This window comes from Meleagris gallopavo, chromosome 2, assembly GCF_000146605.3.
Source record: "Meleagris gallopavo isolate NT-WF06-2002-E0010 breed Aviagen turkey brand Nicholas breeding stock chromosome 2, Turkey_5.1, whole genome shotgun sequence".
NCBI classification, from domain to species: Eukaryota; Metazoa; Chordata; class Aves; order Galliformes; family Phasianidae; genus Meleagris; species Meleagris gallopavo.
Genome location: NC_015012.2, coordinates 47711739 through 47731208, shown reverse-complemented (window position 1 = coordinate 47731208; position 19470 = coordinate 47711739). Strand labels below are relative to the sequence as shown.

At 41.0% G+C, this 19470-nt stretch overlaps 1 protein-coding gene across 1 annotated transcript in view; it reads right to left on the bottom strand.

Moving 5' to 3' along the window:
* Nucleotides 1–334: 334 nt before the first annotated feature.
* Nucleotides 335–19470, bottom strand: part of AKAP12 (A-kinase anchoring protein 12) — a 31510-nt gene continuing 12374 nt past the window's right edge. The window contains exons 3-5 of the mRNA XM_031552206.1: nucleotides 6175–9935; nucleotides 3605–5449; nucleotides 335–2962 (exon numbers count right to left, since the gene is read on the bottom strand). Coding sequence (XP_031408066.1) covers nucleotides 2954–2962; nucleotides 3605–5449; nucleotides 6175–9935 — 5615 coding nt within the window. The 3' untranslated portion in view covers nucleotides 335–2953. The remainder of the gene's footprint in view (nucleotides 2963–3604; nucleotides 5450–6174; nucleotides 9936–19470) is intronic.

Below are 19470 nucleotides of genomic sequence, written 5' to 3'. Positions count from 1 at the left end.
CACAAACACATGATTTGCACAAAACGAGTTCAAATGTGAGCCTATACATGGTACGATTCACTAACTTTTCTTCCTAGCTTACTGAAACCTGCTACCTATTCTGAATTTAACAGAGCTTTTTTCTTCAGTTTTCTGAACTATCTTACCAGTACATGCAAGTTTTAGAGAAACTTACACCCAAGTAACAGTTCAATTCTGCAATAAGCTCCTTTAATTCACATCAAAAGCTGAATGTCAATCAACAACAAATAAAATGTCAGGAGCAAATAGAATTTGTTGAAGATAAAACAAAAACAGATTAAGCTGAAAAAAAGAACAACAACGCATACACACATTAGAACAAATTTTAGTTGTACTTTATTTAATTAATGAAAATCTACCTTAAAGACAAAAATCAGGTTTGGTAACCCAATACATTGGATTTGAGAAAGCTTCAAGCTTTTAAGCACAAGCTGGAAGTCACAGTCTCAAATGAGAGTTTCAGAGCCAAAGCAATACACCGGAACAAAGTAGTATCGTTAGGTGGAGCCATGCTCCTTGCACCATCAGCGTGGCTTCAGGCACGATATTTTTTAGCTGTCAGTTACAAGAAGCTTTTGTAGTTGTTTTACAGTTATATTTGTTGCATTGCTTACCTAGGCCCTGGATTAATGGAGAAAACGAGCAAGTTTAAGCACTTGCCTGTCCAATTACTACCAACAGACAATTTACATTGTGATAAAGCTAGCTTTATTTAAATGAGGTTCAGACAAGAATTAACTTTACATATTATTAACAGCTTTGGAGCTACAAACATAAGAATTGGGATTACACAGGTCATGCTATTGTTATTTCATTTTACCTGCTGCATTTATTGCAATATGGCTTAACGTACATAGGTATACAATTTGTACAAATTCAGCCAAGTTTGCACTTGTGAGGTGTTATTAAGAGCACGATTAACTTGCAAGGCAATTTAAACCTGTGGAAACCGACAGAGATTGTTGGAATTGCCCAAAGCTAGGGGGAAAAGCTGCCGCTAACAATGGACAAAGACAGACTGGATTGTTTGAAACCACATTGTTCGGCTTTAAATATTTATATAGTTTGCTCTGAGGTAAGGAAAAAATCTCTTGATGCTTCCACGCAGGACAGCACCAGATGGTGCAATCACACCAGTGCAATCAGTCACATTGCTTGCTGTATGTGCAGCCCCGAGGAGAGGCGTGCACCTGCTGTAACAAGAGCATTTGTACACTAAGAGTTGATTTTAAAATAAATTACTATACAGGTAGGATAGTGAGCTATTGTTCACTTGGTGGCATCGGTTTCACAAAGTGCCATCTGTAACCTTCACTTTAGAAATCAGAGCTGAAAGGATTGACTTGTATTCCATGTTTGATTCTAATGTAAACAACAAAAGGAAGGACCTATTCCTGTTGGGGACAGGCATCTCAGTGAGGCTTCTTTCTGTCTTTACATCATCCTGCTCACTCTAGTCTGCAGCTGCTCTCAGTCCAACCCACCTTAGGTGAAGGTTGTTAGGAACTCGGCACTCCAAATTTTTCTTCAGTCTTTTGCAATCCAAGGCAGAATTCATTACCAAGCCCTTACTCTCCTTTCTACTCGCTCCTCAGGGAATTGGTAAGAGCAGCAAGGATCTCAAGAAATGGGAAATGCTGCGATGGGAAAGAGGTTCAGGCATGGGTTGGGAAAGGAGGATACTTGTATGCAGTATGGATATTAGATGATGTGAGTGGAGATAATGTCTTGGGAATGGATGGGGCTGTGATCAGGACTGAGCAGACTGGAAAGAGCAGGGTGTGATTTTGGATTGTGGTACACCTGGGGCTGCGTACGAGAAAGACAGCATCAAAGGGGTAAGCCTGAAGGATTCTCAGAAACCTGAGAGGACATTGGTCAGCGTAGTTGGATCCGAAACAGGTCAGGGCTCTCCTTTTGTCTTTAGAAATGTCATAATTCTACATTAAAATCAGAACTGGGCTTAGGATTTACATATAAATATTCAAAGCATGACGGCCAAGTTTCGGAGAGATTTTATAAGGGGATAAACCTGGAACAATAAATAGGAAACTATATGTTATTGAATTCCACTCCACCACTATCAATTTCCTCTCCAGGCTACTCTACAAAATTTCTTTAAGGGTACGCCTAAACAGTACAGAAGTATCAGAGCTCTACATTAAAATCAGAACTGAGATTAAGACATACATATAAATATTCAACACATTACAGTCCAGTCCTGAAACCTGTAGTCTTGAACAGAAAAAGAGTACAGTAAACCTCCTTTCAAGCTACACTGTAGAAACAAATTCTGACTAAATCAGGTCTGCACAAACACAACCGAACAGATAGAGATACCTGAATGGGACTGAAAGGCAGCAATCTTGAGCACCTTGCTCAAGAATCTGTGCGTGATCTAGTTCCTGCTGTTTGACAGACGCACCTTCTATCAGCCATAAGTCTCATGTGTTCTCTTCAGTCAGCTCTCCTCTTCCCTTCAGCACAGAAGTTGAGCAGCAGCTGTGGCCACCCTCTGGTCAAATCAAGGCAGCTACGTAAGATGGTGGAAGTAAGGGAGACTGCAGAAAGGAGGTAGGGGATTTAGGGATGAATGAAGGATTCAAGAAGATTGGACAGACAGGACGGACACGTTAAGTGAGGGGACAATAACAACTCTGGCACAAATTTTAGTGGTCTGTCCATTCACTCTGATGTGCATCTCCAGTCTAAATGGGACATTTTCAGCAGAGGCAAATGACCTTTGAATGGGACATGTGTGGATACACCCAATATTAAAGGCATTGGTTTTTAATGACAAAAAAGGTGAAGTCTTCAAAAGAGCAGGTGTTAACATCCAAGAATAAAGGGTAGTGAATTAAGCTCCTGGTTCTCTCACAGGATTGTCAGTTGTTCTTTAGCACTGGTATCTCTCAAAACGCCACATGGATCCTTAGCACATCTGAAAGAGAAAAGGCAGTAAAAAAAGCTTTATTAATGACAATTTACCTCAAGAGCATCTTAGTATCTTTCTCAAGCAGTTTTAGAAATAGATTTGAAGACAGTCACCTGGCTTAGTTAAGCAAGCACACTAAATACCTGCAAGAGAGACTATAACTTTATCACCTTTTCTGATTCAGATTTCACTGAAGAGCAAAGAGCTTTGGGAACAAAGCACTTCAATTTTACTATGGAAGGCAACATAAACCTCCTTTAAAATTTTCTTTTGAAAGCTGTTAGCATGAAATCACGCTTGTGGATCAAATCCTATACATACTCGTATTGTAAGAGTTTAAACTAGGAAAATTGGAAATCACATTTTTTACCTCCTAGAAACATTACCCTAAACTACAGGCCAAGACAAAGGCCTTTTATGTGAGAGTATCTGTATGGAAAAATGGAAGGCACTAAATAGTGTGAGAGACAGTAAAAAGTGTGGGGAGGAATCTCTGGCCAGTTAAAGTAGGAAGCAGTTGTCTTTTGCTGGAATAGGGGAGGGGAAAAGGAGAAAAAAGAAGAAAAAAAAAAAAGAGACAGCAGTTGTAGAAATCCCAAAATCTGCTTTGCCAAGGGTAAGAAAATGCTGACTAAGAATACTACTTACATTCAGAGCCTCAGGAGCCAATGAGTTCTGACTTTGGGGACCATCACAATCTGTGTCTTCTTGGCAACCATCGTCCTGCCATGTTTGCGCTTTCCCATCTTCCACTGGTGGGTGACCATCTTCCTCCCTTTCTCCACACGTTTGCCTACCTATATGTTGGTCTGAGATCTCCACAACCTTCCCAATCTCCTTTTCCTTTAATTTTGCTTGGTGTACGTCTAGGAGGTCTTTGGTTGAATCTTCTGAAGTACTCAGTTCTAATGTTGAGTCCTGAACTCTCACACTTTCCTTTGAAATGTCTTCAGGAGTAGTCACAAAGTCAGAATTCTGACTTGGTCCATCTTCCAGCACCTCAGAAGTTAATAGCATGTCTTTTGTTTTTTCTGCAGCTGCTTCTTTTACTGGGAGTTGGTAATCTACCTGTGTACTTTCCAAAAGTTCAGGTAAAGTCGTGAATGATGGGCTTTTCCCTCTGGACTTAGTGTGCTCTTCTGACTCTAAGGCAGCTGCCTCTTCTGTTTCTGTAAGTTTGTTAACAGCAGTCTGGATGACATTCAATACGATTTTTGTACTCTGGGACTCTATAGTCCCAGATGGAACAACATCCGTCTCAGATTCTGAGTGGGGGAGAGTGAGACTGTCACTTAAAGGAGCAGCGTTTTCTTCAGGCTGATAAATACTCTGGAAACTCTCTTGCTTCTCTGATATTCCATTAACATAAGCATGAGTTACCTGAGGCTGGGGTGCTTCCACAATACCAGGCTCTGCAGTCTCACAGCCTGAATAGTCAAGAGTAGAAGCTGGGATCTCATCAGAAGCCATTTGTTCTGGTGTGGTTGCCAAGGGGTCTATAGTTTTGGCTGTCATGCCTGTGGGCGTAGCAGCTTCTGCTACAACATGTTCTTCAGCTGCTGCAGCTGCTACAGGCACTTCCAGAGCCTCTGAGCTTTCAGCTGGTGGGGAGGCCGAGTCATGGCCTTCCTCCTGCACAGAGAAAACTTCTTGCTGGACAGCTGTTGAACAGCATTCATCATCCTTCACAGCTTCCTGTTTTCCAGATTCAAATTCTTCTTTGTCTGTTTCCATCAACTGCCCATTTATGTTTTCTTCTTTCTTAAAGTCTTGACTGCTTGAGATTTCTGCAAGTTTTTGTTTTGTTTCTGCAGTCATTTCTTCAGCTAAGCTGCTCTGTGTTTCACTTGTCTTAGGACTTATGTCAGTGTAGATGGTGCTTCCATTTTCAGTGACATCGAGGCATGCTGATGTTACAGTAGATTCATCTTCTTCAGTCTTGGGAGGGTGCTCAGTGAGAGCACTGTCAGACAGTGAGTGTGTTTCAGTTTTGAGCATGGAATCTTCTGTTTTACCACCTTTGATTTCATCACTCTGGAAGAGGGTTTCAGTTGTTTTTTCTATGCATTCTGGCTTTAGGTCAGGGACAGGATCTTTTGCTGCAATCTGCCTGCCATCCCCATCCCTCACAATCTCCTCAGCAGCTTCAGCTGCTTCTGAGCCAGTTGTCTCTGAAGTAAGTGCTGAGGCTTCTACCTCACTGTGCATCGGGACCTCAGCAGCAATGATTTCTGTGCTCTTTACTCTGAGGAGCACAGCACCATCTTCTTCTCCCTGTGCAGGTGCCTCGCTAGGAACTGCTTTGGTACAAGTTTGCTCTTGTGAGTCTAACTCAGGAATTTCATCTTGACTCTCAGGATTGACAGAGTCCTCTGTGACATCTGCTTTTGTGCACACCAGTTCCACGGGGAGTGTTTCACCCTCTCCTTTAAGTTGTGCAGGCTCTTCACCTGTAAATCCTAACCCAGAAGTTTCATCTTCAATCTTCTGCACCTGTGGAGAACAGTAACAGACCTGTAAACAGGGGTGTGAGCTGGGGGAGGCTGAGATGGAAGAGCAACAGAATACAAGACCATGAAGGGAATAGGGTTATGGGAAGGACGTGAGTTCATGACTTTGAATTTAGTGATCCATTAAGATCCCTGCATGTCCAGTGTGTCAGGACACAGCTCAGGAAAGAATGGACAGTTGACAAACCTGAAACACAGACTAAGCCAAAAATATGGTGGAAGAAGGTAGAAACAAAACAGTCACAGTAACTCCTGCATGACATGGAGATAGTGATGTGATTTCTATTCCTCCCTTTGCAGAAGTGCCTCAGCTGCAACTGTCTATGCCTGTGACTGAAGATACCAGCTGCTATGTAAGGTATCATACGGATCACAGCTGTATTATATGTTTCCATATAATATCTTCAGTCACAATATCTTCACTGTGCTGCATGCTAAAGACAATTCTTTTCAGCACCATCTGATCCATGCACAATATCACCCACCCCCTTTCTGTAGGAATTACATCCACCACACTCTGCAGCACAGGCTGCAGCTGCTTCTTCTGGACCTCCGTGCATCTGTCTCACTGAAAACAAACTTCAGTTGCTACACAACAAAGGTCTTTGATAGGAATATTGCCAAAACCTGGTTCTAAATCAGATGTAATATCTGTTTGGTTTTTTTTTCCCCTGACAGATCAACATTTGTGTTTTATGTAATACTTACTGCAGCCTGCACTTCTGGAATATGGTCCTCTCTCCTCCCATCTACTGTCAAGTCTGTTTGGGGCAGTTTCTCTTCTTCTGAAAGCCTCTGCTTTTCTAATTGCTCCTCCTTGGGAGTTACCGCTTCACTGTCTTGTGATGAAGGTTCCTCTGTTGTCCTCTGCACTTCAGCTATTTCTTCATGGTCTTCTAAAACTGCTTCTTCGAAGGTCTGCTGCTGGCCTTCACCTCCCAATACATCCACATTCTCATATCCTTCTGTGCTTTCTTTCACTGCAGGAGATATTTCACTTCTCTCTGAACTTTCGTGTACACTCTCTTCAATACCATTTTCACCCTGAACACTCCCTGCACCTTCCAGAGGCTGAACATCATCCTCCAGCTGTTCTCCTTTTTTCAAGGACTGTTCAAGCAGAACCGTTCCCTGCCCTACAATTTTCTCATCTTTAGCGTCATCTTTCACTTCTGACTCAATTTCTTGTACAGTTGAAATTACAGTTGCTGTTACAGTTCTTTCAGAATCCATCTGTGCTACATCTGAAGACTTCACTCTTTCAGCAACTTCATGAAGAACTTTTTGTGTCTGTTTGTCTAATTCTTTCAAATTTTGTTCAGTGGCTTCTACTTCTTGTACAGGTGTAACTTCCTCTGTGGTATCTGGAGTTTCTATCAACTGTGAAACAGCAGAAACCATTTCAGTTGTCTCTTCAGCAAAGGACACTTCCATTGTTTCTTCAGCACAGGAAGCTCCTGCTGTCTCCTCTAGAGCAGTCACCGCCTCTGAGGTTAACTCTAGCTCACTTGCTGTGGCATCATCACTTATATCCTTTCTCGTCTCTGGTATTGTCTTAGCAACTACCACTGCTTCTTCTACAACAACTTCTGATTCAAGCACTTTCTCAGTTTCTTTCTCTTCCTCTTCTTCCTGCTCAATGCACTCTGTCAGAGCAGCAGATATCCATGATGGTGACCTTTCTTCAATGCTGGTAACTGCTCTTTCCCCTTCCACAACACTAACAGTAACTGCATGTACTAGCCCTTCACTGGCTTGCTTAACACTTAACAAGTCTTCTGATTTTTCAACTCTTTCTTCCTCTGAGCTTCGTTCTTTCAATGCTTCAGCATCTTTTACTTGCTGAGCTTCAATTTTCTCTTGCTCTGCTGCTTCATATTCAGACAAAGGAACAACAGCTGGAACGTCCGAATCTTCCTCAGCTGTTTCTGCCATGTCTTCTCTTGCTTGCTTAAGATGAGTTGGTTCTGGCTTCCCATCTGACTTTTTCTTTCTGCGGCCAGGCATAAGTTTTCTAAATGGAACCCATGATTCATCTTTTCCAGGCTCACCATCTGATGTTGAATGCTCCAGGCTAGATCCAGTGACAGAGTCTTCGGTTCTCTCTTCCATTCTTGTTTTGGATTTTCTTCTTGGGGTGACTAACCTTTTAAATGATTCCCATGTTGAAATCCCTTCACCTTCAGATGGGCTTCCAGCTTGTTCTGGAGAGGAATTCCCTTGTCCTTGATCACTCTCTTGAGAGCTAGTAAGAATTGCATCCGTTGCAGTTTCTTTGCTCTGTCCAGATTCTTCTATTTTTTGGCTTTCCTGACCAAGCTTATGTTCAGACTCTTCATCAGATGATGATGATTTCCTGGCCCTTTTCTTTGAAGAACCTACGCATATAAAAGCTTCCCAGGACACAGAGGTGTCAACCTTTCTTTTTGGCTCTTCTGTGACTTTCTCTGGTTTCTGGTCCATTCCATTTTCTTTCAACTCTACCTGACTTTCTTCAGCTGCATTTTCAGTTACTGACGTTGCAATGCTCTTTGTCTTATCAACTTCTTCTTCTTTATCACTTTCAGAAGGTCTTCTTACACGCTTCTTGGGAGTCACCATCTTTTTAAATGATGCCCAGGGTGTAACACTTTCTCTTTTTCTCTCCACATCTGAAACTGCAGCATCTTCACTTTCTGAGACTTGTGTTCCATCTACAGATTTTTCCAGAGAAGGAATTTCATTCAGCTCCTCAGGAGAAGAAGCAGAACTCTCTGCCTTTTGTTCTTCCGGGCTATCTGGGGAATCTGATAAGTGTTGAGTTAATTCTCCTTGCTCTCCTAACTTAGATTCTTCTCTCTTGCCTTTATGCTTCTTTCCAGAAAGCTTTTTTAATCCAGTACCTGTAAATAGTTTCTTTAAAGGGCTGCCTTGTAATTTAGCTTTTTCTTGAGAAGAGAGCAGTTCAGCTTCATTTGTGATACCTTCTGGAGGCCTCTTTCCACTTGCTTCCTCAGGAGTTATTTCTGTGGTTATTTCGCCAATTTTGCCTTGCAGTCCTTCATCAGTGGGTTTGACTGACTGTTGATCATCCTCTGTATCAAATGACTGTTCAGAAGTAGAAAAGGACTTTGGTTCAGCAGCATCCAGAGCCAGTTTTGCCTCATCTTCTTTACTCGCCTTCTTCTCTGTGGTTCCATCCTGAGCTTCTCCTTGTGTCTCTAACTTTTCAGTGACAACTTCTGTTGTGGGTGAAACTTCCAATTCTGCTGTTTCTGTTTTTTCATCAAATGTTTCTTTCTCTAGTAGAAAAGGTTTACTTTCGTCTATTCCTTCAGGTTTTTTAAAATCTTCACTAGAACTTTCCATTGCTAATAAAGATGCTGCTCCAAGTTTCTCTTCAGAGGATATTTCAGTTCTGTCATTTATTTCACATTTCTCCGTTGACTCCAGATCTTTTCCTACAGGTAGGACTTTCAATTCTCCATTCACACTTGCAGTGATTACAGGCATCACTGACGTTGTTGTTAGTGGTTTCTCTGTCACCTCATTTTCTTTCTCTGCTTCATTTTTTTCCTCCTTTTTACCAAGATCTTCTGAGACTTCCACCAATTTACTTTCTTGATCTTCAGCTTTTCCCTCCTTAGCACCTACTGTAGCAACTGCTGCTGCTACATCTTGCTCATCATGCTCGGTTACCTCCTCCTCCTCACTTGCATCAAATCCTGTGGTTGTTGCAGTCTTTGATTTCTGCTTTTCATCTTCAGTTTGCTCCTTCTCCTGTGTTTCAGTGGTTACTGTTGTCACATCCTTCTCTTCAACTTGCTCCTCAGACTCTGATTTCTCCTTTTCACTGGTTTCAGTCATTAACATTGCTCCCTCTTTTTCTTGCTCTTCTTTTGTAGGTGACTGTTGTTCATCTTCCTTGGGCTTCCTAAAACTCTTCTTTTTTCGAAATCCAGTCCATCCCTGAGAAAAAAATTTTCTTAATGGTGAGGCAGTATCAGCAGCTGAAGCAGATGACTGAGAACACATCTCATTTGCTTCTGGTGTTTTAGGAGATTCATCTTCTGTTTTTTCATTTTTCAGCGCATCTTTGGCGTTGTCTTCCGCAGAGGGTGCATCTTCAGGCATCACTGTTTCTTCTGAACTGACTTCTTTTTGATCGTCAGCTCCTTCAGTGACTTGTGTTTCTTTTTTCACAGTAAGCAGTTGAACTGGTTCTGATTTTCCTGTCTTCTCCTTCTTTACTGTGAATCTGAATCCAACAAATTTAAAAACCTTTTTAAAGCCCAGATCATAAGACTGTGGCTCAGATACATGTTCAGCATCTTCTGCATCTTCTTCCACAGATGGTGACCGCTTATCTGTATGAGCATCCTCCTTCTCAGCAGCTACACCATCCTTAGTGCTTGAGTCAGATGGACTTGTCTCCATAGTTTGGGTGTCGTCTTCCTTCAGAGTTACACTGGAAGGTTCTGTTTGTTCAACTGTTAAAAAAAGAATATTTTCTTTCTTGATTTATTATTGTATTATACCTTTATACACACACACACACACACACACATTGCTTTCCTAAACATAAACTTTTTATTATCTGTTTGCCTGTATATGCTGTTAAAAATTTTAGAACTAGTTTTTTTTCTGATCAAAGATTACTTTAATCCCTCTCCTTTCTCATTTCATTGTATATGTTCTTTCAAAGTTTATATGCAATTGCACCTTTAAAACTCATTATTTTCTTTTCTTTTGCAGCTTTTTTTTTTTTTTGCTGTAGGGCAAATTTACAAGACAAACATTCCATTTCTACCCAATTATTACTCAAAGAATGTAAAGAATTGCACACGTAATTATTTCTGAAGTTAAGCTCAGAATCCTCTCCCTGTAGAAGGAAACCTTGGGGAGTGGGAGGGGTGAAATACTGACTTAAATTGACAACAAATAAAGGAAAGCTCATTTTACAGTTCTGTCCTAGAAGAATGGTGAAATGTGAAAATGCCCATGAGAAATTTCATAATTTTCTTGTAAACCCCAGCACAGTTGCATTACAACATATTTGTTTTAAAGATCATAAATCCTGGAACAGTCCCATGTATCACATCACCATTGCCAGACACAAGCATCATCTACAGCAATTCAACACTGCTCAAATTTAACGAGGTTGTTACTAAGCAGGCAGGTAAAATCCTACTCTCCAGTCCTCATACATCTGTGTTTGCACTGTCTCTTTCTTGGGCACTGTTTGAGTTTTTCCTTCAGTATATTGGCAGCCACCCTCTCAATCTTGCTGGGACAATTTCTGGTTATCACTCCTTCTAGCTCTGAGCTGAAGGAACTCACAGCCTGGTATAGAAGTTAACCCCCCTGAAATTTGGCAGTTAGGAAGCCAGCACACATCCAGCTTAGAGCACACAACTGCAAGTTCCCCATGCCCCCAGATAAGTAACACTGTTTTACATATTATTAACATATTTATAATAATTCTAAATGCAAGTTCAACACCTTTTTCTCTGAGGAATTTTGGAGAGGAATAAGGATACTTACGCCATTTAAACACACACACACACAATGAGCACTAAGCTGTTGCTGTTAGAGACAGAATTTTATTAACAATTGTGTGATGAACAACACACAAAAATAAAGTCCACGGCATGTACAAGGTACCAAAAGATTCTTTGTCTTTGATCCTGTCGGGAGTTCAATTGAATACTGTTCTTGACACTTAACTTTGTGTAACAAGTGCAAGTGAAAGGGCATGCATGAGGCAGTGTGCTCTTCTTGTTGGAATGCTGAGGTGACCAACAAAAAATTTTTAGAAATCCAACGTTAATAGGCAACATCTTAGAAGGCATTGTCTCCATCATTAAGCTTTACATGTGGTACTTCAGTGCACAAGGGCATGCAGGAGACAGATTTCAAAAGCAATACATCGCTGCATTCCCCAAAATTGATTTATTATTTATTTGATTCATCTTAAGTAGAATCCAACTGCAGTGTGCCTTCCTTTGCCCAAGGGCTGGACCACTGAGCTCCAGATGTCACTTCCAGCCTAAATGCTTCCTCAACACTGCTTGTATACAACCCTTTTAGGAAGAGCTGCATCTTTATAAAAGCAAGGACAACATACCTTAGGCAGGGCTGAAACATCTAAAGAAAAATGAAGTCTATAGGCTTGTAACAGCTGCCTGGGTGGGAATTATGTTTACACTCACTATCAGTAGCCTACTGGTTGCTGCTTCCCAACCAACATAAGCAAAGCAGTTTATTTTTCTCATTATCTAACAACTTAAAATTACTTGCTTTAATCATTAATTCTGATTCACTTAGAAGTGTGACCTTTGATAACAGCCCAGATCCCTGAACTTTTCAAACAAGGACAGAAATGTCCAAATTGAGTCATCCATATCTGAGTCAGGTTATGAATCAAACATACGTAGTTGTACACTGATTGTACATAAGGGTAAAGCCAAGGAACTGCTCTTGTATCCGTGTTCATTTATTCTTAGGTCCAGAAAAAAAATGCATTCTCCTTGCCATCAAACTACGTAATTTGAACAGGAAGCTTATCATGGTTCAGTGGGAATTCATAGAGCCATTGGTATTTCTTCAAACATTACAGTACATAACACATTTTTAAATCATTTAGTAACAGGGAGATAGGATCTTTAATATACTTTCTAACACGCATACAAATAGATACACAGTTATCTCTATATACGTATATTTGTTTATACATCCAAACTTTGTTGTCATAGATACTTATAAGTACTACTGTTTTCAACACAGCAGCATTTTTGGTGGTGTTAACTCCTTCCCTTCTTTCCCCAGGTGAAGAAGGTGATATTTCTTCCCTTTGTCTATGCTATAAGTTTCTGAGTTTTTTTTCTCACCTATGAAACTCAACACCTATCATTTAATGTCAAATACAGATTTAATACAGATTTGTTCCCAAGCCAAGCATCCTAGTTCCTCTCATGTAAACAAGATTGACAAAGCCTCCCTCCTGTTTCTCCTCAGACCTGCATGCCAGCATGCTTACTCTCACATACGGATGCTCCGTCTCCATCTGACATGACTCAGATAAAGGTAGAGCAAAAACCAGAGCTGTGAGCCAGCTGGGGATGTTGGCTTTGTGCAGGAAAGAGCAGAAGCAGAAAGGCAGTGGGTGTAGAGGAGAAGAGAAAATGCACTGTGGATCCTTGTGGGCAACTGCTGAGCAGGTGGGTACAGCTTTGTGAGGGCCCTCCTATCCTCCTGTGTGCAGCCCGTGAGAGGGCATGCTTATCATTTTGGAGAGAAAGGGAATTTTTTTTTTATTTTTTTTTTAAAGTTTATAGTTGCAGCTGACTCTGTTTCTTTTTCCCCCACTTTTCTTACACTTGTTTCTAGGAATTTAGAGGAGTTTTGGGTAAACAGGATTACTGTAATAGAAGAATGATGGAGAATACAAATGAATGAGGTATTTATTTCTGAAGTGAGAGAAAAGGCTTAAGACTAGTTGATAAAGGCATCTCTTCATACTCACAATAAGCATTCAGGGAAATTTTGCTCATTCTATTAGTAAACTGATGCATTTATAACACACTAATGCAAAGACTTGGTAACTGTAAAAAAAAAAAAGGCTCTGCAGGTGAAACAAGCTGAAAACTATTTACAAAATCTATAGATCCAATCAGTATATAGTAAGACCTCAAATAGAATCAGAAAACAAAGATAACACAGAAGTTCAGAGGCATGGGCATGAGCTTTTAGGAACTGTTAAAGCAGGTTGACAGCACTGAGACCTCCCTTGCAAAGCCAGAAAACATGCTGCCTTGCAATACTTCATTAAGGAAACTGCAAAAGATAAAGACAACTTTACAAGAGTAACAGAACACATTTTTAATGCCAGTCAGAAAAGCTGCAGCTCTGATCCATGTATTACTCAAGCGTCACTCCTTCATTGCACACGTGGTTGGCATTTCTTCCCTCAGCACCACAGAGCTCAGCTGCCAGCCTCAGGATGACTATCTACCCTTGTTCCCAGCTCTGCTTTGCTGCTTCCCTCTGCTCCTTCCTACATAAATCACCACACTAAGATGCTTCAGGTGCCTTCCCCCAGTACTGGTCAGGGCGATGCAGCAGGACAACCACTCCGTGCCACCAGAGGCCGTCCTGGCTTCAGGACAAGACAAGCACCACTCACAACCATGTCATGACTCTACATGATAACATTCAAATGGCGTTTTTCTACCCAGTGGTGTAGTTGGCTGAGAAGCCAACTATGCATGCTGATCTCACTGTTTAGCAGCTGGATTCTTTAGTGACATTTTTTATTAACGATATTCTCTGTGCCCAAATGTTGTTAGTGCACTTCTGAATGCAAAGCAAACAAGCAGCTCCGCTGCAAAGGCTTTGCAGGTTATCTGCACAAGGTGTTGTTAAGAGCACTGCAGCAGTCACCGCCACAGGTACTTTGGCAAGGCAGCCAGTGCTTTGTGAATAAATTCATAGGATTTGAAAGCATCCTTCGGGAACACAAGAGAGCCTCAACAAAACATGAAACACTCCTGAATGGTGTTTCTCTTGGCCTGTCCTGGGGGTAAGGCTGCACTCCACCAGCTATGAGCTCATTCAGAAAAACCAGGGAATAGAGCTACAGCCAGAGGCAGGGATAAAAGTCATAGGTCATAGCACAACATTGATCCACTTCACTGTTTAAGCTAACCGTGGCTAAGGACTAAAGCTAAAATTCCATTTTAACTGCTTACGCACTAGTGAAACTCTCAAACATTTTAAGATGGAATCAAAGTGTTGATTGTGTTTTAACCACTGCAGGTGGTCTCCTTCCTCCTGAAAGAAACAGGATATTTCTTGGCTAATGAGAAGAGCTTGATTATTAATTTTTTTTTTTTTTTTTTTTTAACTTCTTTAGGTAGCTTAGTCCACGGTAAGAATATATTTGCATTTTATCATTAGTATATTGATAAGATGCTGGAAAAGTAATATCATCAAACCAATTCTTACCTCACTCTATTAAAAATTAAATTAATGGACAACACTTCTCCTTCAGCAGGAAGAGAGCCACCATGGCAGTTGGACTTAGCCAATCCCATCATCACCTGTCTCCAGAAGTAAGAACACTGCAGCCGCCAGCAGGGAAAAAAAAGCATCAACTGCAAGAGTTAAACTCACAACACTTGGAGTGCTCGCAGTCAACCATGTCAACATCTGGAGCTGGTTGACTTTTCCCCCTAAGGATTTGAAGCGCTGTGCTGGATTTTTTCCATGAATTCCCTGCATTCTAAGTCTATCAGATGGATGTCACACACACCCTGCACCCTGTGTTTCCAACCCGACTGACCACGACTCCAGAGGACTCTTGTTGTTGCTGTTTTGTTTTCATTTATGCAGTGTCTAAGTATTCAGATCCTACTCGTAGTCGCACACACAACACTCTTGGTGGGCCTGCTTGAACCTGAATGAAAATTGAAGCTGAAGGATGATTTCAGAATCATTTTCCAACGCTGTACTGAGATTTGCCACAAACATGACTCACACAGAACACCTAGAGCTCTAGAACTCACACAATGGGGGGATGCAGGAGAACACAATTTAAAGAATTTGAACTGAGCTTAATATCAATCTTTCATTCATTACATGCATTTTTCCCTACAAAATTATTATTAGCAGAAACATTTGAAGGCCAAGCCAAGCAAAGCTAACAACTGATCCAAATGGAGAATTAACAGTTGAAAATAAAACAAACCAAACCAAATGCAGTTTTAAGTGACATCTGCAGAAAACCTGCCCTAAATAGATTCACTTAGAACAAAGCACCTATTGGGAATTATTAGGAAAATTGAATACTTTATCAATGAAAATAAATAAGCTGTGCTTTCAGGCTTTCATTGCAGAGTGCAGGAAGTGGACACCATTCCCCGACTCATGATTTCTTTGACCTCAGATTTCAGGAGGTCGGGTTTAGTAAATGAAACAAACCCCCCACCCACTCCGCATTAACAGCATGAAGCAAAAACATGTCCAGGTGTTGTCTTTCCAACAAACCTGCGGGCTTTATTGTCTTTGTTCATCTGTGATGGTACTGCTTCTCGACAATTTATTTCAAATTCTTGCTTCCTTTCCCTACTATTCACAGTATTTCTTTTTCTACTTTAACATATACATTCTCATTTCATGAAAAGCAGACTTTTTCCCTTCCCATTCTATTCCCTCCATTATTTCTACAGACTGACTCTCAACGTTAACTGTGGGGAAAGGTTTCCTTCAGAATAATTAAATACTATGGGAGGACTTCAAGATTTTTGCATAACAAATTTCAGGGTGCATACATGCACTTTCTATTCACGCTCTTCTACCAAAGCATTAACAAGGAGCCCCGTTCAGTTCAGCCTTTAGTTCTCTGATACTTGAAAGGCAACAGAAGAGTTAAGTCCTAAGATCTCACATAGAGAAAGAAAAAAAAAAAAAGAGAAAAAGTTGAAAAATAGTTGTAATTTTTCATGGCTAAAGACTCCTTAAGAAAGCAAAACCAACATCCCCAGAAAGGGACATTGCACGTAACCTCATATGAAATAAACTTACAGCGGAAATGCTTTCTTTTGATGCTGCATAACATTTTCTGCAACCCATTTATTTCTAAAAAGTTTATGCTTTAGCTGTACTTGTCTGCTCCAATGCTTCATTCATTCGAGACTTTAAGATATTTCTTCTTTCATTTTAATGTTAAAAAAAAAAAACAAAAAAAAACAGTACCAGCGTAGATCCTCTGAAATTGTTTTCTTTTTTAACAGGAAGGTCATTGAGTGTGGCTTGGATATACAGTTACCGTATTTAAAGCTTTTTCATTAAATGCACTCACAACAATAAACTACTCTCAAACAGTCCAGCTGTTCTGCCTGTGAACCAAACCAGCATGCTGCAAATATTTATGAGATTTCATGGTTGTCCATACCGTCCACATCTCATGTTCTCCGACTTTGTTTTGCTTTTTAAAATAGAATGTATTCACTAAACCCAAGACAGATGCACCACGGTATTTGAGAAAAGTATCTGCTCTGCTAGGAGCAAGGAAAGGATAAGCAACATGGCTTAGAGGTCACTGCAACATTTTTGAGAACCCCTAACAAAAATGCGCAATGAGAAACAGATCGGAAGGTGGTTTTTTGAAAAAAGTTGTTGTTGTTCAAAGCATCTGCAAAAGGATAATTACCATCACACACAAACAAAGGAGATACCGTTGTAGCTACATTAGTTAGACAAATGATAGCTTAATACGCTCCTGCATACCAACGAGGAAATGCACTCTGTCCCTTCAAAGAACAATAATGTGTACAATGAGCTGGATGCAGATCTTACAAAATGCACTACACAAGCACTGGTGATACAGTGAAAATTCAAATTTCTATAAGAATTATTAAAGAAGGAAAGCCTCAGATTATTAAATCGTGCAACCCTATAAAGACATTGCTTTAGAAAAACAGTTTCACCTTTAAATACTAACAATAAGGGGAAATAAAAAATAGAGAACCCTCGAGGAAAAAGACTCAGCATGTGATAAGCTCATTAAACATCAAGTTTAATGAAAACCTCATTGTAAACAGCAGTGGGATACCTCCTCCCCTACTAACTGATTCAAATCACGTACAGTCCTCCCCAGGGTCAGCTCCAAACGACACTGGACTTCTGCAGGCTTTGTTGTCAGGAGGTATTGTAACAGCAGAGTGCTCTGCACGAACCCCAACCATCTGTTTGAAGCAGTTCGCCAGTGCCAGCAAACAAAATAAAAGCAAACAAACAAATATTCACACAGTGCAGTAAAGATTGAGCAAATTCTTAAAGACATCACTATTAGGGAAGTTCTGATGCAAACGGATTACCTTTAAGCAACTAAACTTTTTTTTTTTAATTAAATGTCATAGTACTGCATTGTTTCCAGATAAAAGACAAAAGCTTGTGAAAAAGCAGCAGCATAAGATTTCCCCCCCCCCGTAATGTATCACTCCTTCAAATAGTGTAACCTTTTTAGAAAGCCCAACTGGTTTGTGGTGGGAGCTCTCACACTTCAGTGGCTCACACCGTACTTTCTCAAGCTGCACAGAAGCCTATGCATATAGCATCAAGCTCCGATATCCCAGGCTGAGATCCTTCTCTCTCTCACACACACACACACACACACACACACACACACACTCTTCTATACCAGTGCTACTCTCCTCTGGATTTTGCTTCGTTATAACCAAAGTTAGAGTAAAATCTCAATTTCTCTCATGCAAATGATTTGACAATGGATAAAAGATGCCTACTTCTATATGTCCTTATTGCACTGGGTTTAGCTTGTGACATGCAGCAAAATTTTATCTTAACCAAGAAATTAAGGTAAAACTGTCACTGTCTTTTTTTGTTATTGTTGCTCAATTTCAGACCCCATGTCATATTCTGATACCCTAGAAAAGAGTTGTAAGCATCTTTAAGTACCTTTAGCCTTGGATTAGAGGTGCCACTTCAAACATGCAATTGAAGTAACAGGAAGTTTTAAAACTTCAGCAGCTTTTGCTGTGAAGTGGTTCCCATTTGGATCAAATCCTTACGGCAGAGTTGTTACCTCCTGCCCCACCGCCAGGAAACCCATCACTGGTCACACAATACTTGTGAGAGCCCAAGGAGCGCTCCAGCACGCGCAACCCGGCACGCCCCACCCCAGCAAGCTATAAACCCACTGCAGCACGGAGTCACACAGCAAAGCCAGGCATAGAAGAAAGAGAAAAAGCAAAAATAAAATAAGAACCAAACAAACAAACAAAAAAGACAGTGCTTACGTTTTAGTAACGCCACGCTGCCTTACCCGTGATAGTTATGGTCCCCAGCATTTTTAAATTATACTAATAATAAGAAACTTCCTTCTCACAGTATGCAGTTCCTGATATTTGTGGGTCTGGAGCAGCCTCCTGCCTCACCAGATGCGACGAGCGGGGTGGACCAAAGCCGTGCTCCCACTGCCTCTCTCCGTCGGCAGCTGCCCGTGGTGGAGGACCATTCCCTACTCAGCTGTTCACTGCACAACCGAGGGAGCAAAAAGCGACTCGGGAGTGGGCTGGGCTCACACGGTACGCCAACAAGGAGCGGGATCCCTCCCCTCGCCTGCGCCAGCACCAATTGCCGGCTACCAGACCTCATGTGAGGCTCTGGAAGTGTTTGGAGGCTGCAGAAGTGCAGTTTAACTATTCTCTTTCCATCACTTCACTGTTGGCAATTAAAGTAATTATGCTCCGAAGTATTTGTCTTGATACTTTTCACTCCAAGCACTTTCCTCCCCCCCCTTTCGCACTAAGAAATAACCAGTTTTTGAACAACAAACTGCTTCAGTTTCAACTTCTGAAACACTTCCGAAGCAACTACACAGTATCCAGGCCAAACCCCCGTGTTACAGTTAGAATAATCCTACAGATTGCATTGGGTACCTCCAAAGCCCAGCTGCTGGGCCAGCCATGCACAGCCCGTGTCTGCCTGTGTCCACCAGCACTCTTCAGTTAGCTTCACACAACAACAGTGATGAGTTTTGCCTCTCGCCAACAGTCTGCCGAACACGAGACTCAAATAATGACCCAACTGAGATGGGGAGCAGGCCCACTATGTATATATATTTTCCTCAATTCCTTCACCATAAGCAATTATCCCTGTTGCCACAATGCTTTATTTCTGATTTTAAAGAGTTGACAAGCAAAGTGAAACAAAGAAATGTAGAATTCATTGATTTATCTCTCTCACTGGAGACAGATTTCTCTGAATGGAGCATGTAAAAGATACTTCCCCCCCATCTTTATTCATCTGCTTAAGGACCAAACACTGCAGGGTGGATACAAAGAGAGATGGATATCTGAATGTAGCATTCACTTGAAGAACCAACTTTGTCAATGTTTCAACAGTTTTTCCTCTCTATGGATGCTGTTATCACCAGCTACTGATAGCAAAAAAAAAATATATATATATGTGCTGTATCACCTCCATAAGGGCTTTTTTTTTTTT